This window comes from Urocitellus parryii, chromosome 15 (genome assembly GCF_045843805.1).
Source record: "Urocitellus parryii isolate mUroPar1 chromosome 15, mUroPar1.hap1, whole genome shotgun sequence".
Lineage (NCBI taxonomy): Eukaryota > Metazoa > Chordata > Mammalia > Rodentia > Sciuridae > Urocitellus > Urocitellus parryii.
The window spans coordinates 11442695-11465062 of NC_135545.1; the positions used below are offsets into that span (position 1 = coordinate 11442695).

A 22368-nucleotide genomic window follows, 5' to 3' on the forward strand; every position below is an offset into this window, starting at 1 on the left:
CAACTGTGCTGTCTCATGATCCCGACTGGAAAACTTTCCTCAGCCAGAATCCCCCCTTCATCTATAAATTTCTCCCGCCATGGAGACCATGGTTCCCAATGTCATGATACCTCTTCAAAATCGCAATAGATCCCTCTATCCCTATATGCACCTTCTGAAAGCATCCATCATAAGTCCCTTCCCAAAACAGTGAGACTCAGTCATGACCAACATATACACCATCCAGGGTAGGAATGGCCCCTCCACTCCTTCCATCTCTGCCCTTCAGGGTCACGGAGTCACTCAGAGGCCCCCTCCTCAACCTGCACCTACAAAGCAGGTTTATGGGGGAAGTTGGCGAAGTTGGCGTGGAGGCTGTGTATATGCGCGTCCCCGGCCGCGGGGCCTTGGGCGTGGTGGCCGCCCCGCCCCCTACTAGGTGACTCAAGGTCAGGCCCAGCTCGTGTCTCCTACTCTGACCGGTTCCCACCCCCGAGATCATCTCTTCTTGGGAGGCAGGAAACCTGGGTCCTGCCTGGCACAGGTTCAGTAATGGCTCTGCTTGTGCTGCAGCGATGGCCTACGAAGAATCCCTTTCTTTCTCTGGGCCTGTTTCCCCACCTATGAAACAGATGGCAATGGTCCCCTACGGATGCACAGTGAGTGCCCTATAACTATCATTAAAGCAAATCAAGTTAGAGAGGTAAAGGAAAGCAATTTTACAAACTGAAAAGGATTATGTCCATGTTAGCTTATAGTGGGCACCCACGGTGATTCAGGTCCTGTGTTGAGAGCTTTTATGTGTATGATATCAAATTCTTTTAACAGTCTTTGGCGTGGATATGATTCAAGCCCATCTTACATATGAGCAAAACTGAGGCCCATAGAGAGGGGAAGTACCTCCTCCAGAGTGTCTCGCTCCAAAGCTGTACCCTCAGAGATGATCACTCTTCAGCTATGAAAATAACACCATTGTCAGAGTCTCCCGCTGACCAGTTCACTCTATGGGCCCTTGTTCTCTAAGGGTGATCACTTCTCTCCGCTGAACTTTTTAAAATTCTTAGCAGAAAAGGAGCGGCCACAGAGAACTGCGCAGGCGCTTCTCCTCGCCCGGGGCCCCACCCACAGGGCCAGATGTGTGCGTGGAGAAACTCGCCGAGCCCCGCCTGAACACCAACACGCAGGCGCAAGGGCGCGTGCCCTTCGCTGCCGGCTCTGATTGGCTGCCATGGGTAAGGGCGCCGCCCAATGGGAGGTGTGGATAGTGAGGGGTCCCACACGCCTGGAGCCGAGGGTCTGTGTCAAGAGCGGCAGGGGCTACTGGAGACAAGAGAGATGGGTGAGGGCGCCGCGGGGTGGGCGGGGAAGAGAACGCTGGGCATATGGAGAGGGCAGTGAGAGAATGAAGGGGACACCAGGGGCCGAAGAGTCTTGGGGCCTGCGCTAGGGCGGGAGCAGAACTGGGTGGAAGGAGAGCGCTCCTTCCTGTGTTCCCTGGAGGCGTTGGTGGAGCTCTTGCAGGGTGCAGGACCCTACCCTTGAGCGAGCTCTCACACCCACCCGCCCCACAGGAAGTTAGTCGGCCTAGGAGGTGAGTCCGGTAGGAGAAGAAGGTTGTGTAACAGCAAAGTTGAACTTTCAGGCCCCTCTGATGGGTTCTTTCTTGGAAGGGTTTATGGATCTACTGTTCGTGAAGCCCCCATTCCTCCACCCAGTAGTTTACAATCCAAGATTAGGAAAGAGGAATGTAGTCATGGAAAGGGCAAATTTTAGGTTCCCTGGGCCACCTTCTAAAGAGAGATTTATTGGATGCCTATTTTTTGCGAGCTTTGTAACAGGCTCTGGGCCTAGCTTCAGGGGAGTACTCTGTTCTAAGTGGGGTTGTAAACAAGGAAAGATGGAACTCTGCACTCCCTGATTGACTATTTCCAGGAAGATCCTTTATGAAATGGTGTTGTTACAGGACCCTGGCAACTCAAATATTTGGAATGTGGAATAGGTAGATATGGAAGGCTTAGCTCTTGGGCATTTACTGAATCATTTATTCAGGGAGCATTTGTTGAGCACCAACTGAATAGCCCTGTGTTGGGCTATGTATTATGGGAATTCATAGTATAAATGAGAGTGAGTCTCCTAGAAGTGAAATATGCGTGGAGATAGTTACACTTCCAGGACCTCACTTCTCTTGAGGAGGCTAATTGACACACTAAATATCTACTGTGTGCCTACTGTTTGCTGGGCATTGTTCTTAGCACTGTAAATACCTCAGTGATGAACAGGCTAAAATCCCTGCCTTCTGGGAGCTTACTGTGAGCAACTTTTAATGTGGGGTCTATAAGCCAAACTCCACCTGCCCCCTAGCATGAATTGATGAGGTGAAGAAGAGATTTTAAAAGTGGAGATTGTATTCAGGAGATTAGCTCCTAGGCCTGGGAGGAGGGGGTTATTAGATGAATGGTCTATGAGTTCTTGTTGTGTAAAGGGACCTGGAGAAATGAAGATAGGACACATAGAGGCAAATTTGAAAGTTAAAATCTCTGTCTCTGGTCAGTGGCTTTGTTGGTGACTTCTGTCCCTCACCCCCAGTGAATCAGACCTACATTGCCTGCAAGCTCTCTATCCTGTGAGGAACTCACAGATACTATCCCAAGTTCTTATTTGTTCTGAGATGCAGCACAGGATACCAAGGGAATCCAGAGTAGACAAGAGTGGCCACCATCTTGAGGATGTATAGATGTCAGTGGAGACTTTACAAAGGAGTTGTGGAGTAGGAATTTGCTAGACAAGAGAATGAGAGAACTTTCTTGGCAGAAGGAATAGCAGCCTCAAAAACTTAAAAGAGTCCAGAATCAACTTTTCTGGCAAACTTAAAGTAACCGTTCTAGCAAACCTTTATCAAGTACCAGGGACTTTGTGGTCAGTACTACTTTTAGCCCCATTTTACAGGTAAAGAAGATATCAGAGAAAATAAGTAGTGGAGCTCAGATTCAAGCCAAGTTCCTGGGCCCATGCTCTTATACACTGCTGTATCTTGCTGTGCATATGTAAGAGGAGGAGGAAAGGTATTGCACAAAGAGGAAACTGCATAAGCAAAGACTGAAAGACCAGAGAAGATATGGTGTATTCTAAGCAAGGGTGTCACTAAGCCTCTGGAAAAGGAGGGCAACATCAGAAGCCAAACTGAGTGCTGTCTTTGTCCTGCAGGTGCTGGGCTACTTTGGACTGCAGTAAGCTTCAGAGTCATAGAATCACCAAAGACTGAGGCATAAACACTGGATTGAGACTTGATTAATAGAGGCTGGTGAGTAATGGGATGAGCAAGGGAATTCCTGAGACATCTCCCCTCCCCTCAATTCCAGCCTGTCACTGGCTCCTGCCCCTCTTTCTCCAGGCACTGTCTTTTCCACAATGGCAGAGGTGGTGGCTGAGGTCGTTGAAATGCCAACACAGTCATCAGGGGCAGTGGAGATATCATCATCCATGTCAGGGGAGATGGCTGAGATGGCAACAGAAGTGAATGAAATGACATCTGGAGAGGCCCTTGCCTCATCCCTCTTCTTTCAGCACCACCAGTTCATGTGCTCTGAGTGTGGCAGCCTCTATAACACACTGGAGGAAGTCCTCTCACACCAGGAGCAACATGTGCCCAGTGTGTCAGAAGAGGAGGCACTGACCACACAGGACACCAGCCTGGAGTCAGGTTTGATGCCAGGCTCTGAGGAGGGGCCTTTCCAGTGTGGTGAATGCAACCAGCTCATCCTTTCCCCCAGAGAGCTCCTAGCCCACCAGGATGCCCATCTCCGGGAGTCTGCAAGCCAGATCCAGTACCAGTGTGGGGACTGCCAGGAACTCTTCCCCTCACCTGAACTGTGGGTGGCTCATCGCAAGGCCCAGCACCTTCCTGCTACAGCAGTTGAGCCTCTAGTGTCATCTCCTTTACATGCCCCAACATCACTTCCTCCACCCCCACTGCCACCTGAAGTCAAGATGGAGCCCTATGAGTGTCCTGAGTGTTCTACCCTCTGTGCCACTCCTGAGGAGTTCTTGGAGCATCAAGGTACTCACTTTGACTCCCTGGAGAAAGAAGAACGCAATGGCTTAGAGGAAGAGGAGGAAGAGGAGGAGGAGGAGGAGGAGGAGGAGGATGAAGAGACAGAGAATGAGGAGGAGGCAGCTACAGAGGTTGCTGATGATACTATGGGAGGTGACAAGACCACAGTTGGCCAAGCCCAGGGCTGTGGAGATTGCCCCCAACACTGTATCTCAGGGGCACGCCGGCAACACCGGCGAGCATCTCGTGACCCAGCATCAGCCACCTACCCCTTCCACTGCAGCCAGTGTCAGCGGAGCTTCAGCTCAGCAAACCGGCTACTGGCTCACGGGCGGGCCCATGTGGGTGGTACACATGAGTGTACAACCTGCTCCAAGGTCTTCAAGAAAGCAGCTTCACTTGAGCAGCATCTGCGGCTGCATCGTGGTGAAGCCCGCTACCTCTGTGTGGACTGTGGCCGCGGCTTCGGCACAGAGCTCACATTGGTGGCCCACCGGCGGGCCCACACTGCCAATCCATTGCATCGCTGTCGCTGTGGCAAGACGTTCAGCAACATGACTAAGTTCCTGTACCACCGGCGCACTCATGCTGGGAAAAGCGGAGCCCCCACCACTGCAGCAGCAGCCTCCCCAGCTCCAGCTGAGCCCACACCTCCACCCCCACCCCCTGCCCCAGCCCCACCTGCCCAGCTGCCCTGCCCACAGTGCTCCAAATCTTTTGCCTCAGCCTCCCGGCTCTCCCGGCACCGGCGGGCAGTACATGGGCCTCCTGAAAGGCGGCACCGCTGTGGGGTTTGTGGCAAGGGCTTTAAGAAGCTGGTCCATGTGCGCAATCACTTGAGGACGCACACAGGTGAGAGGCCCTTCCAGTGCCACTCGTGTGGCAAAACATTTGCTTCTTTGGCCAACCTTAGCCGCCATCAGCTAACCCATACCGGTGTGCGTCCCTACCAGTGCCTGGACTGTGGCAAACGCTTTACACAGAGCTCCAACCTACAGCAGCACCGGCGGCTGCACCTGCGGCCAGTTGCCTTCGCTCGTGCCCCCCGTCTCCCCATCACTGGTCTGTACAATAAGAGCCCTTACTACTGTGGAACATGTGGCCGCTGGTTCCGTGCCATGGCAGGCCTGCGGCTGCATCAGCGAGTCCATGCCCGAGCCCGTTCTTTGTCACTTCAGCCTCCCAGATCACCATCTCCCACCCTCCCCCCAGCCCCTGAGCCTCAGCAAACTATCATGTGCACAGAGCTTGGGGAGACCATTGCTATCATTGAGACATCCCAGCCACTGGCACTTGAGGACACGCTACAGCTGTGCCAAGCTGCACTGGGGGCCAGTGAAGCAAGTGGGCTATTACAGTTGGACACAGCCTTTGTGTGACACAGCCAGAATGCAGCAATAAAGGGGTTTGCTTGCAACAATGAGCATGGGTATCTCTGGGGAGAAGAGAACCACCCCTCTGACAAGCCAGTCTGGCACCCAGCCATGTTCTAGGATCCACCCTGCCCTGGCCTCTTCTACCCACCAACTCCTCAGAACAGTCCTGCCAGGTTTCTTTCCTCTACCTGAGGGGAAGCTGAAGCTCTAAGATGTGATGTGATCTGTCCCAGGTCACCCTGCTATGTTGCAAAATGCGGTTTGCCAAGGTTCTTTGCACTGCATCATGCTGGTGCCCAGCAACATCAGGTAACCTTTACTGAGCACCAACTGTGTGCCAGGTCTGTACTGGGCACTCGTATACTCTCTTCCAATTCTGTGCTTGTTCCCCCAGCCCTAGCCTTCCCTGGACTTTTGGCACCCAGGTCTTGGCTCTGCCTGGTGGAAGATGCTTGACTTCTCTGGGCTTTCTTCGTCTCAATTTTGACAGTGTGGAAAGGAATCTGTAGGTACCTGGGTACTCAGCTCAGACTGAGTAATGCAGGGGACCCAGCAATGAGTCAGACTTGGGCTCTCCCCTCTGGAGGCATGCTTGGTCTGCTAGGAGGAACATTAGTACAGACAGTTTGCTCTAAGTGTGTCTCATTGGTTCATTCAGCCTGTCTTCTAAGTCCTACCTCCCATGGCTCCTCCTGGGCAGTGCTGAGGGCCAGAGACAACTTCAGACCTAAGAATTCCCTGAGGTGTAATGGAACATCGGGAGGTGCAGGGACAGTAGTATCCCAGAGTAGAGAACCTCCACGGGAGTAGATCAAAAGTGAGAGACTTCTAGAGGAAGTGGTCCCTGAAGAAAAAGTAGGAGTCTCTCTGTCAATAGAAGAGGAACAGGAACATTCCAGGCAGATGGCACTATAAGAGGAGGGTGAGTTCTTGGTATATTTGGGAACTGTCCAATTATTCACAACTATAGTAACTGAACAATTGACTGCCTGGTCATGGTAGGTGCCACACTTAGCACTGTATGTGTACTATGACCCCTGTGGGCCTGAGAGGTGTCTCAACCCCATCCTTGTTACACACATAAAGAAAACTGAGGACAGAGACTTGCCCATGGTCTCATATCTAGGGAGAAGTATTGTGAGACTCGAGCCCAGGCAGTTCCTTTAAGCAGTTTATGACCAGTATCATTTTGAGTGGTTGAGACATGAAACTCCCACAAGGCCAAGGCGTAGGGTCAGTGGATTCACTCTAATTGGAGGAAAAATAATCTAGTGACAGAGAACAGCTGGGATTTGAGACCTTCAAAGATCAAAAGTCTTGGGAGCAGCTGGGTGTGATGGTATACACCTGTAATCCCATCGGCTTGGGAGGCTGAGACAGGAGGATACCAAGTTCAAAGCCAGCCTCAGCAACAGCAAGGCGCTAAGATCCTGTCTCTAAATAAAATACAAAATAGGGCTGGGGATGTGGCTCAGTGGTCAAGTACTCCTGAGTTCAATCCCTGGTACCCCCCCAAAAAAAAAAACAAAAAGTATTGGGAGCAGAAAAGAATCTCCACTGTTTTACAAAAACTGGAATAACAGTCCTTTGCTCCCTAGGCAGATGGGGATGTTGTATGGCAGGTCGATAGGGCAGGCTCCCCCAGGCCTCTGTAGACCAAGGTGCTAGGAAGAAGGAAAATGCATCTGGGGCTCACAGTTGTCCCACAGGGATACCTAAGTAGGCCCTGGAAGTTGGGCTCAGTAGTTCAGGGTGGTATTTATGGTGGAGGAAAGGGTGTCAATAACAGGGTGTCAGGTCTCCCTGGGATCAGAATGAGGTGAGTGGGAGGGTGGCAATAGTCTAGCAAGGAGAGGATGGGGCAGAGCTGGGCAGAGGCTGTCAGGGAGGAGAGTGAGGGCCTCATGGCCAGCCACTGGGGACGAAGGGGTCCTCAGGAAGCTGAGGCCTCCCCTTTGATCATGTAATGGTCTATGTATCCAATTTACAAACAGGATGGTGTTGAGCACAGGTGATACAAGGTCTGTCCTGGGCAATATAAAGATGGAGGTGTACACAGCTTGGAGAGCCCAGAGCCCTCAGGAACCATCCTGGCACTCCTGGGACATGTCCAAACCTTTTCCTTTTGTTCACAAGTGGATTCCAGCAGAGGACCCCTTCCCCCTCTGGAGCCTCCTGCCCACACTCATCACTTGGCATGATGTGAAGGAGATAACATTTCCTTCTGCTCATGGTCTCCACCATCTGGCCGCAGCATATTTTAAAAGAGGAAAAGCCAAGCTCTCCACCCCAACCTTCCCAGGGTTGTCATTTTCCAATATCCCCAAGAGGTGAAACAGTTAGGTATACCCTGCTGAAAACATGGAAACAAAACCTTGGGCTTGGGTTCTGGCCCTGTCCATAATCATGCCACCAAGAGTCTACAGGCAGGCTGTTTTGTCTTGAGTGACTCATCATCCAGTGTCCCTCCAGTCCCTAAAGCAGCAAGCAGCTTGGGCTGAAACTTATTTAATTCTTGACTTTGCCACTTGAGTTCTGTGGCCTTGACCTCTGAGAGGGATCCCCAGTTCTTGACTGGTCACTGGGGATGCCAATTCCTCCCTCCCTCAGCAAAAACAGATGGTTTGTGCTGAGTCTGGAGGCAAGGCTCCTCCCAGGAGCATGTGCAGAGGGAAGCACTAAGGTGCAGGAAGGTTGAGTACCTGAGCTAGGGACTCAGGCCTCAGGCCTCCTAATGATCCCCTGCCTTAGACAGCATACTCCTGATCTCAAATGGCTGTCCAAGTACCCCCCTCACCTTGGCAGAAACAAGTAGCCAGGCAGAAAGCAGGTTTTCATGCCAATAATTTATTGAACGGAGGTCTGTACACAGGCAAACCTTACTGTGGAAACTAAGACATCAGGAGCTCTCTCCACTCCCCTGGCCCTCCAGGGTGGGGAGAAGAGGGAGAAGGCCTTGGGAGCAGAGGACAGGAGGGGAGATACAGCTGTAGGAAGGGGCGGGGCCAAGTTGGATGGTGCGAATCGACGTTTTTCTTTAAGAAAAAAATTATAACAATCTATTTACACCCAGGGGCCAGGGAAGGGAAGAGGAGATGGGTTGGGCTGGTTCTATTTACAAGGGACACAGGAGGGGAGAGGGATTTGGAAGAGGTGGAGGCTTGGGGATAGGGGAGGGGGCCAAGGGGGTAGGAGGTCCTCATGCCCCCAACCCCCTGTCCTTCCTTCCTTCTCTTCCCTCCCCGATACCAGTTAAAATCCTCTTAAAAAGCCCACCACAGGGGTGAGGCTGGTGAGGGAGGGACTAGAGGTGGGGATAGGGACTCATTTACCTCTGCCCTCTAGTCTAGATCCCCAGCCAGGGCAGGAGCTTGATGGGCTATGGCCCCCCTTCCCAGCCCCACTTGGAGCTCCCAGATGGACGTGGAAGGGTAGTTGGTGGGGCCCTCAGGAAGAGTTAGTGAGGGTAGGTGTGGCATCAGGCGCCTGCCAGTCTGGGCCGGTCTGAGTCTCAGTTAAAGCTGAAGGAAGGGGAAGGAAGGAGTTAGGCTTTGCCTTTGAGGACCACCCTCCCAAGAGTAGGAACTCAATGTAAGATGCTACATTAAAAGCTGAAAGCTGCTACTTTAAGTCCACGGTTGCACACTCAAATACCAAAAGGCCAGCTAGATAAATGAGTGCCTCACACCAGAGAACTAGGCTCCCCACAAGAAGGGGCAAGTGGATGCAGCTATGAGGACAGGCAGGTCCACGACTGCTGCTTCTGGTTTTCTATTCCAGGGGAAAGAGGAAACCTGGATTTTAACCCAAAATTTCCCATTTTCAAACATGAACAATAACTGTTTGCTTGCTTAGACCAAATGCATTTCTTTGGTTCTCCAGTGAGGATTTAAACACAAATGCAGGTAACAGTTCTTTATATAGGGTTGATGACATGTTGTGAAATGCTCTTTCTATGCCATCAAAATGTTACTAACTTAAAAATACCTGCAGGACACTCAAGTACTGTGAGTATAGTCCTGTCCCACCGCCAGGCTCACAAGTGCTATTTTAGCCTCAGCAGATAGCCTCCCAACTTACCTTGTGAGGATGGGGTGAGGGTAGTAGTGCCCGACGGGGACCTCAAGTGAGGAGGGATGAGAATGGCATTGAGAGACGGTTGGATGGAGAGTTCTAAAGACAGGAATTGACAAACCTAGTCAGGGAGGAGGCAAGGGCAGGTCTTCTGGAAACGTAGTTAGGTTTATGACTGGGCACCAAACAAGGAAATCAGTTTGTGGACACTTTTAGCCACAAATTTCTCTAAACATAAAACTGGAAAAAGCTACCAAAAGACAGATGGTGGAGTGCTACTGAGGCAACTATGGCTCTCACTCAATTAGGGAGACATCTTCCCAAGCCCAAAGCCTGTCTCATACCCCCTTATAGAGCCCCATTCCTGTCTTCAACACAAAGTTCTTCTCCATATATCTGGCCCCTCCAGCTCCACAGGTTCCCAAGCTGTGCCCTCACCACCAGGACTGAAGTTGAAGAGGGGGGGAAGTGGGCGATTGTTGGGGAGCTGGGTTCCGAGACATCGCAGTTCATCAAAGAAGCTGTGGGCGCAGGCCTCTAGTGGGGAGAGCCTCGAGGACGGCGTATACTCCAGCAGGCTTGAGCAGAGCGCGATGGCCTCGGGTGGTGTCCGAGATTTGAACACCTGAGGGTAGGGTCTTGGAGTCATGAGGGTGAGAGGTGCCCCAGGCACCGGAGAACCATGCACCTCGCAGATATAACCACCTGCCTCCCACAGACCCAAACTTCCAATATGAAAACTGAGGCACAACCACGAAGAGGAAGTCTGTTTTGAGTGGGCAACCAGCCCAGGTCCTGTGACTCCATGAGACCTGCTGTGAGCCTGTTTCCCTGCCATAAAAATGGGACTCTTGAATTTACCTGTGGGTCCTCAACTTTTAAAATACCATAAACTCTGAAATCTGATGAAAGTCATTGACTGACTCCCTGGATAACTTCAAATCCTCCCAATGATTCTGAATCGAGGTCCCCAGACCAGTTGGCCTAAAAGGAGACCCCCCCTTCAGCCATGCTACCGGAGTCCCTACCTTTGTCCAGGGGTGAGCTTTAATCTGGGGGAACTTGAACTCCGTGTAGTTGGGGTTCATCTCTCGGATTTGTTCCCGGGTTGGTGTTCCCAGTACCTGCAGGGAAAAGAAGAAAGCTGAGACAAGGGCCCCTTATCCTTACCCCCCACCCCCACCCCTCCCTGACCCTGCCCTCACCTTGATGATTTCCACCAGCTGGTCCACCCCACTGTCCCCAGGGAATATGGGCTGGCCGAGAAGGAGCTCAGCCAGTACGCAGCCGGCTGACCACACATCTGAAAGGGAATAGGGGAGATTCAAGGCTAGGCAGGCAGGGCCACCAAGGCCATACCCTTGCAAACATGGCCATACTTCAAGGTGTCAAAGAGCTCCATGTTCTCAGGTCAGAGAAGAAGTGAAGTACCTGGCCCAAGGTCACACAACTTAGGAACATTTAATCCTGACCTTGACTCTCCAGGTCTACCCAATTTAGCTGCACTTTCCAGTCTAGGTATGCTTCTAGTCCTCATTTCCTTGGCTCAGTAACCCCAAGGAGCCCTTTCTCTGCCTCTAACCTAAGTCTATAAAAAGGTCTTAAATTTAAAAGGCTTAAATCCTGAACTACCTTTTTTACCGCCCATCTCTCTGTTCCTCGTGGGAAGGGCTGCAATATGGTCCTCTTACCCTTCCCTGGTCTGTACCTTGATCCTACCACCCCAATTCACATCTGAGGACCACATAGTCCCTCCTATATTTTGATGTTCTTTCAAACCTCTTCATGCTCATTCCCTCATTTCAGCTTTCCTCTCATGCCTGGTAGGTGGCATTGCCATCCCCACCAACAGAGAAGGACACAGAGACCCTGGGAGCAGACTGCACCCTAAAGGTGGCAAAGCCTTGCCTGCCAGTTTCCTCCAAGGTCACTGACAGCCCCTCCCCTCCAGCTGAGAACAGAGGGCTAACTGGGAAGTTCCAAAGCTGGGATGGACTCTGGAGTCGGGTCAGTTTTCAAATCCTAGCCTTGCCCAGTCCCAGCAATGCAACTGCAGGCAGGTGGCCTCACACCTCCCAGCCTTGGATTGCTTGTCAGGTATGAGGACTGATTGAGGACTAAGATTGAGGACTGGGTAAAAGAACAGAGGTTAAGCTTTTATCACCAAGTCTGACAAACAGAACTCAAAACTTACAAGACACATTCCCCAGCCACACCCTCCTATAACTAACCGATGGACGAGGTATAATCAGTGGCTCCAAAGATGAGCTCCGGGGCCCGATAGTAGCGAGAACAGATGTAGGAAACATTGGGCTCCCCCCGGACCAACTGCTTTGCACTGTGGGAAGAGATGGACAAGAGTAAACAAAAGCTGAAGGATGAGGCCCCCTCTTACCCTTTGAGCCACCCAGCACACCAAGGTCAGGCCCACCTGCCAAAATCACAGAGCTTGAGGACAGCAGTGTCAGGGTCCACCAGCAGGTTCTGGGGCTTGATGTCACGGTGACACACACCCTGGGAGTGGATGTAGGCCAAGCTCCGGAAGAGCTGGTACATGTATACCTGGGGCAGACAGAGGACAGCTGAACTCCAGCCCAGCTCTTCGCCACATAGCACACCACTGGCCCACTGTCTCAGCATGAAGAGCCCTTCCACACCATTCTCCCTGCTGGCCAATCAACAGCCTCAGGAAACTAATGTTTGAAACCTCTGGTTTTCAAACTGTAGTGTGCAGCACAATCACATAAAAGACTTGTTAAAACAAACTGCTGGGCCATGCTGCTAGAATTTAGATTCTGTGACCTCAGGATGGGCATCTGCAACAAGCCCTCTAGTGCTGATGCTGGTCCCTGGACCACACTCTGAGAACTACTGAGGTAATCGCACCCCTTAGCAGAAGCCTGATGAGTAAGACAGACACATCAGAAGGCCTTGTCATAAAGTAGGCTGGGGAGCTATACACTCAGCTTCCCCCTCACCAAAAACCATTGGTTCTCTAAGGGCTCAGCCTCCTCCATCCGACAGTCAAAACCACCCACGAGCCAACCCCCTCTCCAGCTCAATTTTCCTGCCTCTCTCTACCCACTGACTAGAACCTAAGTGCCAAGAGAACAGGGACCTTTAAGTTTCAATCACTCTGCTTTCCCTAGACCTAGGCCACGACCTGGTGTGTACTAACTGCTCAATTTCTTCACCACATGTAACCATTTTGAGTCCCCTCCTCTTTTATCCCAGAGATACCACAGATGCTGCTGCTTCTCCCTGCACCAGATCTCCTTCCAGAAGTCCTCCTTGACCCTTCTCAGTCCCAAGCCATGTTGGGCTAGGGCATGCCTGTTTCCAGAATTCCCTGTGCTCCCTCTAGTATAGGAGCAGCTGGTTTTACTGTTTCTGGACAGTGTCAGTCATCCCCACCAAATAGAGAGCTCTTCAAGGGCAAGGCCAGGGTCTCAGTCAGCTGTGCTTCTGGAGTTGCTCACTTCTGGGCCCAGTATTCAGACAGCATCAGCAAAACTTCACCCAACCAGAAAATTGCCCTCCCAAGTGAAGTCCAATAGCAGCAACCATGGGTACTACTGACACTGGCTCAACTAGGTATAGAGTGCTTAAAGCTAGTGGGAGAAGCAGCTGGGCCTGAGTGACCACTAGCAAAGGAATCTACCCACCTCACAATGTAGCAGCCTGCTCTCCATATCAACCCTCATTCACTAGTTCATTAATTCATTCATTCATTCAGAAGATCCATAAACACTCAGGGTACAGTGCCACACATGCAAATAATCCCACAGAAGATAGACAGATGCATGCCTGCCTCTGTGGTAGACACTAGACTTCCTACAATCACAATCCTAAATCCTTTCTAGCTGCCCCCAGATCAGACTCCAAAGGCTTAGACTCTGACCTCAGCGGCTCCCTCTCTACATTCTTGGCCCCCACTAACCCCAATACTACTGGTGATACTGGGCTACCAGCGTGTGTTACACCTTGTAGCCTCCTCAGCTCCCTGGTCAGGTTGCTTTCCTGATTCAGTCAGCCCTTGCCTTGGCCCACCCCTGTGTTTGGTGAACTCCAGCTGGGGGGATATGGGTGGGGACAGAGGTAGGGAACATAGGGACTCAAGAGACCAACATAAACTTGGAAGATGAGGGAATACAAAAAAAAAAAAAAAACAGGAAGCTCCAGAGTCCCTGGTTTTGTGGGCCTAGGCCCCAGCAACCTGCAGTCTTCCTACCTTGACATAGATGATAGGGATGGTCAACTTGGCCTTGGTGAAATGGCGAGCCACCCGGTACACTGTCTCGGGCACATATTCCAGCACCAGATTTAGGTAAAGCTCATCTTTCTGTACAGAGCAAAGGAGATTTCGTGAGGCACTGTGAGGTTAAGAGTGAGGAAGGAAGAAGGCAAAGTGTATAGGAAACAGCAAGGGAAGGACTGGCCCTCATGAAAAAGGCAGGCAGGACAATAGAGTCAAAGTACGGCCACACACTCACCCCCAGCATCCCAAGGTCTCACCTTCTCTCCACTGGAGTAGAAAAAGTACCGCAGCCTCACAATATTGCAGTGGTCCAGCTTACGCATAATCTGCAGCTCTCGGTTCTTGGGGGCAAAGGGAGAGAATCTCAATACAACCAACCCCTGTCTCCCTTGCCTCATACCATCATCACCTAAGCTCTACTCCCACTCCTGCCAGCACAGCAGGAAGCTGCTCCCTGGGTCACATCAAGTTTCAAGGCCCCATTGGAAAGGGCGTCCTTTAATTCCTTATCCCCAACCCCTTCCCCTCACACATAAGCTGAAAGTCTGTGGGTTAATCCCAGACTACTTAATTCGAGGCCAGTCTCAGCAATTTAGCAAGCCCCTAAGCAACTTACTGAGACCCTATCTAAAAATAAAAGAGGGTTAGGGTGTAGCCCAGTGGTAAAGCACCCCTGGGTTCAATTCCCAGTACAAAAAAAAAAAAAAAGTCCTTAAGGGTCTAAAGATATAGCTCAATGGTAGAGTGCTTGCCTAGCAAGTACAAGAATGCCCCGAGTTCCATCCTTAGCACTATAAATAAATAGATAGATAGATAAATAAATAAATAAATAGATGTCTGTCAAACTCCTGCACTTATAAAAAGCTAGTTCTCAGTCTTCCCTGAAAAATTAAGATGAGGTGGCCACATGGCAAAACCACATATGGCAGAAGCAACTATAGATCGGTGGTCATCCAGTCACCCTGGTCCCCACACTCCCAAATGCTTCCCCTTGGAAGCACTGGGGATCTTGAATGCTAGCTTGGATCCTGAGGCCCAGAACCCAAATATCTAATCCTCATCTTCTGATCCATATCTCAACCTCTTCCCAAAAGGCCCAGTCACAGTATTTTCCCCAATTCTTTTATTTCTCTCTGGGGCCTCAGAGCTTCCTACACCTTGATCCCTCCCACTTATGGAATCCAATTCTAATTAAGTTATGTCTAACACCCTTGAGCTCCTCCTGCCAGAAAGTTCTCATTGCTGAGACCCAGGCCCTGATTGAGGCTCAGTTCTCTCCCATCCGGACTTAGCCTAGGCCAGTCATCCAAACAATTATCCCTCTACTTCCATTGCCTCCTAGTGTCCTGGGCCTCTGCTAGCTCCTGCATTCATGAAAAAGGGCACTCTTTCCTCAGGTGCCAGAAAGTTCCACACCAAGACAAGTGGTTTAGTGAGCACAGCACTGCAAAACACCTGGGCAGAGGGCAACCTTCAGAACCACCAGGATCAGCTTGATAGTTTCCTTTCACCTCTGGGAAGAAGTATAATCAACTGGTTAAAGTGGAGGGCTTGAGAGTCTGATCAGATGCTACTCTTGACTCGGACACTTACAAGTTTCATTTCTGCTTACTTAGAATGGGAATAACAATACCCAGGTACAGTGGTGCATGCTTATAACCCCAGCTACTTGGAAAACTGAGGCAGGAGGCTAGCAAGTTTGAGGCCAGCCCCAGCAACTTAGCAAGACCCTATCTCAAAATAAAAAGGTCTAGGGCTGGGGTTGTGGTTCAGTGTAGAGTGCTTGCCTAGCATGTGTGAGGCCCTGGGTTTGATTCTCAGCACCGCATATAAATAAATAAAATAATGGTCCACTGACAACTAAAAAAATATTAAGAAGAAAAATAATTTCTTAAAATAAAAAATAAAAAGGTCTAGCTGGGCATGGTCGTGCACATCCATAATCCCAGTGACCCAGGAGGCTGAGGCAGTGAGATTACAAGTTCAAAGCCAGCCTCAGCAACTTCACAAGGCCCTAAGCAACTTAGATACTGTCTCAAAATTTAAAAAAATTAAAGGGCTGAGGATGTAGTTCAGTGGTTAAGTGCCACTGGGTTCAATCCCTGATGTCAAAAATAAATGAATGGGTTCTATCCCCAGTACTGCAAACAAAAAAAAAAAAAAAGAAAGAAAGAAAAGAATAATAGCATCTATCCTCAAAGAATCTTGTCAAGTACTTATACTAAACAAATGTCCAATAAATGTCATCTATCTGCTCTCCTGGAATCCATGTTTCCCATCTTCCACACAACTTGTTCCTTTCCTTCCCCTTCTTCTCTGGTCCATGCTCAAGTCCCCCTCAAAACTCCAGGCTCCAGCACTGTTGCTGGGTACTCTCACCAGTCATGCCCAGTCCCCAAACCACATCTCCATTCCCCCCAAGCTACCTTGAACCTCTTGTCCTGAAGAACCTTCTTTATGGCCACCAGTTCCCTTGTATCTGCCAGCCGTGCCTGGTACACAACCCCAAATGAGCCATTGCCAATCACTTTGATGTCTGTGTAAGCCACCTCTTGGGAGCGCTCTGGGCCTTGGCCTACAGTGGCTACCACTGTAGTCACCTTCCCGCTGTCACCTGGGGAACAAAGGGGACACACAATCCATAGACCTTTCCCTTCTTGTACCACTCAAATGGAGAGCTGTGGGAGGGAAGGAAATCTGCAAAAAGTTCACTGGGGCTTCTTTGTCCCTTTTTACTCTCTGAGGAAAGGTGGCTGCTAGGATGCCCTCCCCCACCTGCCCACTGACCTTTCCCATTTTCCTTTCAAGGATCCCAAAATCTTGTCTCCTCCCATGTGAGAGAACAATGACACCTAAACCTCTTTGCTGTTCAAGGGTTGGCATCCTTTAATTTCTATTTCTAGGAAGCAGCAAATCATGGTATTGGGAGACACTAACATCCCCAGATGTTGAATCCAACTATTGTGAGCCCACTGTCCTCCAGCCCTCCTGTAATCATGACCTAACATCTTCCACTAAAGGGAGCAGAAACCCTAAAGTACTCTTACTTGGGGAAAGCACTGACTATTTTCAGAGCCTGGAGACAGTGAGCTTTAAATCCTCCCTGGAGGAGCTGGTTCTTGGTGACAAAAATGAATGTACTCTCCTGGCACTAGTGCAGGGCACTTTGGGGGATAGATATCCCTACCAAATACTCTGTAGTACAACAGGCACTGACCTGATCTCTTCATCTGTGTGATCCAGAGTAGAACCAAATGTGAGAATGGTGAACCTGATCTCTCTCTTTAGAGGGGCTAATCTGGCCTCAGGCCTCTGAAGGAAAGCTCTGCTTCCCAATTCTGGTTTTCTTAATGGCAACACAACTTGGTACCATTCCTAGGGGATAGTTACCCCTTTCCTATGGAAAATTGATGAACCAAATCCATTTTGAGGGGCCAGTGGCACATTCTCTTGGAAGGAGATAACTCTACCTTGCTGTTTTTTTCAGAACTAATGACACCATACTCCAGAATGATTACAGTTATCATCTTAGATCCATATTTCATGGGAAGTTGTGACCCACCCTAATTCCATTTTTTTTTAAAGAATACTAACAATAGATTTGGTCTAAAAGGTATGCTTATTCTCAATCTGTCCTTACTGCTAAGCAAAAGTAACAACTATTAAGTGCCACCATTGGCATAAAGCTCTATATACTTTCAGTGGATAATAATGTCAGGCCTTGTTTTAAACCTGGCCCTGTTCTTTGGGGACAAGTAACCACAAATCCCTAACTCTAAGAGATATTCAGTCCAAATCCCCATCCTCTGAAAGAGAAAATGCAGATCCCCTTTTTGTGGTGGTGGTGGTGGTGGTGTGCTGATGGTGATCTTATTCTTGTTTTCTTAGGGGACAAAATCCTAGATCCCCATTTGCAAGTGACTATGACCTCTGATCCTGTTCTCTAATGGATGGCAACGTCAGATCTGTTTTTAAGGCTCAAGGATCTTGTTACTGGAAGAATAAGAACTTGTGACCCCTGTTTCTGAGTGTTAGTAATTCTGATCCTAAACTGTAAGTGATGGCAACCCCTAAACCCCTTTCTCTGGGAGAGAGAGAATTCAAATCCCAGGTTGGAGAAGCACAGTGACCTCGAGCTCCTATGTGGGCATGTGAAAGAACCCGAACGATATTTAGAGAGCTAGGAAAACAGATCACCATCCCACACGGGGTCCCCTAGTACTCACGGCCCAGCTTCACTCCGGGCGGCGGGAAGCTAGTGCCCGCGCCGGGGCCACCAGGGCCGCCGCTGCCTGTTCCGCCGCTGCCGCTGGGGCCACCCCCGGAGCTCGAGGCTCCCACGCCCCCACCCATGGCACCGACCGACGCCTTCCCACCGCCGGTGCCGCCTGGGCCAGAGGCCGAGCCCCCGGGGCCACCGCCACCGCCACCGCCTCCGCCGCCTGGCTCCGCGAACGAGCTGGTCCGCGCCCGGCCCGAGCCCCCAGGGCCTCCTCCCGAAGGCCCGCCGCCGCTCATGGCGCCGAGCGCAGGCCCAGGTCGCGGGGCTCGGGCTGCCCGGGCTGCCCCCGCCGCCGCCGCTGCCGCCGCCTCCCCGGGGCTCCGGCCTCTTCCAGGCCGCGCCGCTCGGGCTCCGGCTCCGGCCCAGCGCCCGCCGCGGGGCACGCCGGGAGATGAAGTCCGCCTGCCGACCGCGCCGCCGTCGCCGCCCTCGGCAGGCACAGAAGCCCGCGTGGCACGCCGGGAAATGGAGTCTGCAAAGGCCTCAGAGTACACGGCGGGGGTGACGGGTCGCGCAGCACGTCGGGAAATAAAATCCTGGAAAATCTGTCAGTCGGCTGTACCGAAGGCGGACCCTCTAGTTTTTAGGAAATAGAACCGCGCACTCGCTCCACTGCGGCAACAGGAAGCCTCGGGAGTACCTCAGAAATGTAGTCGCAGCCGCTTTGAGTTGTGCAGTCCTGAAGCACGCCGGGAAACGGAGTCCAGTCGTTCACTTAAGTCTTTTGGCTGCGTGTCTCGCGGAGCCAGGTGCCCTCTGGGAAATCGAGTCGGCGTCGGTAAACCTGCAGACCTCCGGCCGTAAGGCAAGCTGGGAAATGGAGTCGTCACCACGCCCTCACCGCATTGCAGGTGTAAAGCGAATTCCAAAGCACCACGGGAAATGGAGTTCCAGGTGGTCCTCAAATCCCAAGAGGATATCGCAGTTCCACAGATAGGCCAGAAGCAGGGTAGGCATCGCGCTCCCCATGCCAGGTACGCTGAGCCGCATTCCTTGCTGGGAAATGTAATCGGCGGTGAAATGTAGTCTAAGGTTTCAGGGCAGTTGTTACAGCAAACCCCGGTGCCTTCTGGGTAATGGAGTTCAAGGCAGCCTCCCCATGAACGGAGGGGGCGTGATCGACCATGCGCCCGAAGCCTGCTGGGAACTGTCCACAGTGGCTCCTCACTCTTTGTGAGGCTAGATTCAGAGGCTTGCTGGGAAGTGAAGTCCACTGGGTACCATCGGGATAGTGTGGGTAAAAGGTTAAGGACGGCAGATCTCTAGGGAGACCGGGAAGTGCCTTATGCTTTCTTTCTCGCCCCCAAATACTAAGAATGAGAACAAGTCGGTCAGTGACTGCTGGAAAAAGGTTCAAGCACCTCTTTAGTTCCGCGTGCACACATGTAAGGAAGGGAAAACCCCCCCTCCCCGTCCCCAGGAAGGGCTTGGGAAACAAAGTTCTTTCTCCAGAGCACTTGTCTTCGGATACAGTCTAGCTTTTTTCTAGCAATGTGCAAGCGGAGCCGAGCATTAAAGAGACAGAACCTCTTGTCTTGAACCCCCATTCAGTTTTGTTTTTGTTTTTGCGTTCTCGCGCTTCCTAAATTAAAGGATTCTGGATAGCCCAAACCAAGGAAGACAGCTGAAAGAAGTAGCTTTGGGTTTTGAGAGCGCGTTCACTCGCTCCATTTATTGATTAATACCCGGAAGAAGAGCATCCCCAAAGGGCGCTGGGAAATAGAGTTCTTGTGTCTGTCCCTTCACCCTTCCCTCTCCCGGAAATGCTTGGAACCAGAATGAAAGCGCTCTCCATCCCTCCCACCTAGAGAATGGTGGGAAATGGAGTCTCTGAACTTCACTTTAATCCAAGCCTGGGTTCATATTGTCTTGGCCTTTCTAAAGCCTTAAAAATAAGTCCTGTTCGCTAGGTCTGTTCCTGACTGCAATTCCCAGAGGGCACAGAATGGCGACAGAAGGTAACGCTAAAGCCTTTTCAGACTACGTTATCCAGAAGGCAAAGTACGGACACGCTCCTGCTCCCTTTGCAAAGCCTGCAGGCGAATCACGCACAGATCCAAGTGGGTGTTTCTAGGACCTGTAGTTGCCCAGCCAAACGGTGGTTGCTGCCCTCTGATGGCAGTTCTAACGAAAAAGTTAAATTTTGAGTTAAGCCCTAAGGCCTAGGGAATCCCAGAAAGGACCTAGCAGGGCGGGCGACGGTGCATGGCAAGATAGCGACGTTACTTAACCGCCAGAACCCGTGGGACATGCGTAGTGGGCCGTGCGTGGGCAACCGCCACAAAAGGATTGGGGTCCGTAGGAGTTTGAAGGCGATCGACGGAAATCTAATAGGATGTCTGTAGGGAATGCGAACACTCTCAGAGAGGTGCTGGGTCGGGGCGTGGGGGGGGGGCCTTGTAAGTGTGTAAAAGGGGCCGTGATGTATGGAGAGACTGCCGGTAGTGGTGAAGAGGTGCTCTTTGATGGGCTATGGAGAACAACTATTGGGAGTCAGTGGAAGATTCTGAGGGGATTTAGGATTTCTGTGAAAGATCTGTGGAAGACTGAGAAATTACTGATCACTGAGATCTCTGACGGGGCAAAAGATGACTGAAAAACATCAGGGGCTTTGCGGATCTATGTAGGTCCCAAGAGGCTATAGGTGCAAAGGGGGTCTATGTCATGGTTCCTCTGTTAAGTGTCCCTGAGATCTGTGAAGGGCTTTCTCCTTGAAAGCCAGGATCTCAAGAGTATGGGCTGGACCAAGAAGTCTTCTGTAGGAACATTTCAGGCCTGCAAATGGATTTTGGTAAACCATTTAAAGATTGAGGGAGCCACTGGAGATTTTAAAGCCTCATGCTACCAGTGCCATCCCACACAGCCGGGACAGCAAGTTTGGTGAGACCACATTCTGACCCGGAAAGTAGTCCTGGAGCTGAGCCTTTAGGAATCATATGGTTAAAAGTGTTTTGAAGTCACTGGGGTCAGGTTAAGGTTAACCAGGGTCCTGCTACCCTCCCTCCAGTGACGACATCCACCTTTCTCCCATCACTGCACCACCAGTTTAGCTGCATCTATGTTGCCAGGAGATATGCCTCATCCCAACTTCCAGAAATAGCCCAGCGGCCCCCACCCTAGGGAGTGACTTACATCACCCAGGAGAGGGAGCAATTGCCCGTAGGCCGGAATAGAAGCCTGTTTCTTGCCAGTACCCCAGCCCTGGATCCTCTCCTGCCAACCAGCATCGTCATCTGGGACCACACACCCTAGACTGCCACGGTTTAAGCTCAAGTGGGTAGCAGTTACCAATGTTCTGTCCCCTCTTGAGGTTGCGCAGGGTGGGGTTTCACTGTGAAGCCAGTTCAGCAGACCCTAACCCTCAATTCCCACTCCATCTCTTAGCAGCTGTGACCTTGGGGAAAACCCTTCCCTTTGGCTATTCACCTGCATTATCCAGGTTGGGCTGTCTCTACAGGCAATTCCAGCCTGAATTCTTCTTGACTCAACTCCCCAGTCTAGGATCCTAGCTTTATGAGCTCATCTCTCAGATTCTGTGATTCTCAGAGACCCTGATTTAGATCCAACAATCTTGGCTTTAGGGAGGAAAATTCAGGAGTTGTTGAAAGAACATGCCCCAGAATTAGGGTCCTAGGCAAGTCATTTAACTGAGCCAGTTACTCTTCCTTGTGTGATGAACTAAAGCATTGCAGGTTCTAATTAGGTCTATGGTCTATAGTAAGCTAATCAGTGCTGACTAATGAGCCAGACCCTTGTCAAGCAGCTTGGCTAGGAGTGTTAGGCTGGTAAAACTCAACAGTCAGTTACTTTCCAAGGTTTACATTTTAAGAAACACTGCAGGCCTTGTCTCCAAAGGACTCCCAGCTTAACCCAAAGCACCTTATGGGCACTGATGTGGGCAGGGTGTACAAACAGTGCAAAAAGGAGCTCTTGGCCTTCACTGGGGACCTGAGGATATGGCTAGGAAATCAAAGTTGGAAAGCATTTTAGGAAAAGGACCAAGGCCAATAGGGTGGTGGTGAAGGTAAGGAGTTTCCAAGGACAAGCAGATTCCCATAGAACAGGACCAAATATAGGCCTTAATCATCAATTTCTGGAGTTTGTGACACCCAAGGTCAGGCAATCATTCCCCAAGCCTGGGTTCGACCCATTCAGAGGCACTAGGCCCTCTGGCCATAGAGCTACCAGGGTCCAGCCTTGCCTTGTCCTTCCCAATCAGGCAGAGACCATCACCCTGCAGCGGCTGCACCTAGCACCTAGGACAGATCACCGCATGCAAAGGTCCAAAGTTTTATTATTTTGAATACATTCTCCAGCAGCCCCCTACTTCCCTCCCCCACCCTCCTTC

At 51.0% G+C, this 22368-nt stretch overlaps 2 protein-coding genes across 4 annotated transcripts; one reads left to right on the forward strand and one right to left on the reverse strand.

The window, feature by feature from the left end:
• Positions 1 to 1236: 1236 nt before the first annotated feature.
• On the forward strand, positions 1237 to 8138 carry Znf526 (zinc finger protein 526). 2 transcript variants are annotated; one of them, XM_026403673.2, is made up of 3 exons: positions 1237 to 1318; positions 3184 to 3280; positions 3371 to 8138. In XM_026403673.2, the coding sequence occupies exon 3, from the start codon at positions 3388 to 3390 to the stop codon at positions 5407 to 5409; it is 2022 nt and encodes a 673-aa protein (XP_026259458.1). In that variant the 5' UTR covers positions 1237 to 1318; positions 3184 to 3280; positions 3371 to 3387; the 3' UTR covers positions 5410 to 8138. The 2 variants fall into 2 exon arrangements, with proteins under 2 accessions (XP_026259458.1, XP_026259459.1); XM_026403674.2 differs by lacking the exon at positions 1237 to 1318 and adding an exon at positions 1490 to 1570.
• A 95-nt stretch (positions 8139 to 8233) lies between these two features.
• Positions 8234 to 18322, reverse strand: Gsk3a (glycogen synthase kinase 3 alpha). Of its 2 annotated transcripts, XR_003302122.2 has the most exons (12): positions 17965 to 18322; positions 16165 to 16352; positions 13996 to 14079; positions 13712 to 13822; positions 11912 to 12042; positions 11712 to 11818; positions 10686 to 10783; positions 10509 to 10604; positions 9919 to 10105; positions 9487 to 9579; positions 8739 to 8927; positions 8234 to 8441 (listed from the first exon to the last, which is right to left on the reverse strand). XR_003302122.2 is itself a non-coding variant. In XM_026403675.2 (11 exons), the coding sequence occupies exons 1-11, from the start codon at positions 18254 to 18256 to the stop codon at positions 8854 to 8856; spliced, it is 1461 nt and encodes a 486-aa protein (XP_026259460.1). In that variant the 5' UTR covers positions 18257 to 18322; the 3' UTR covers positions 8234 to 8853. The 2 variants fall into 2 exon arrangements, 1 of the variants encoding a protein (XP_026259460.1); XM_026403675.2 differs by having other exon boundaries at positions 8234 to 8927.
• Positions 18323 to 22368: the final 4046 nt, after the last annotated feature.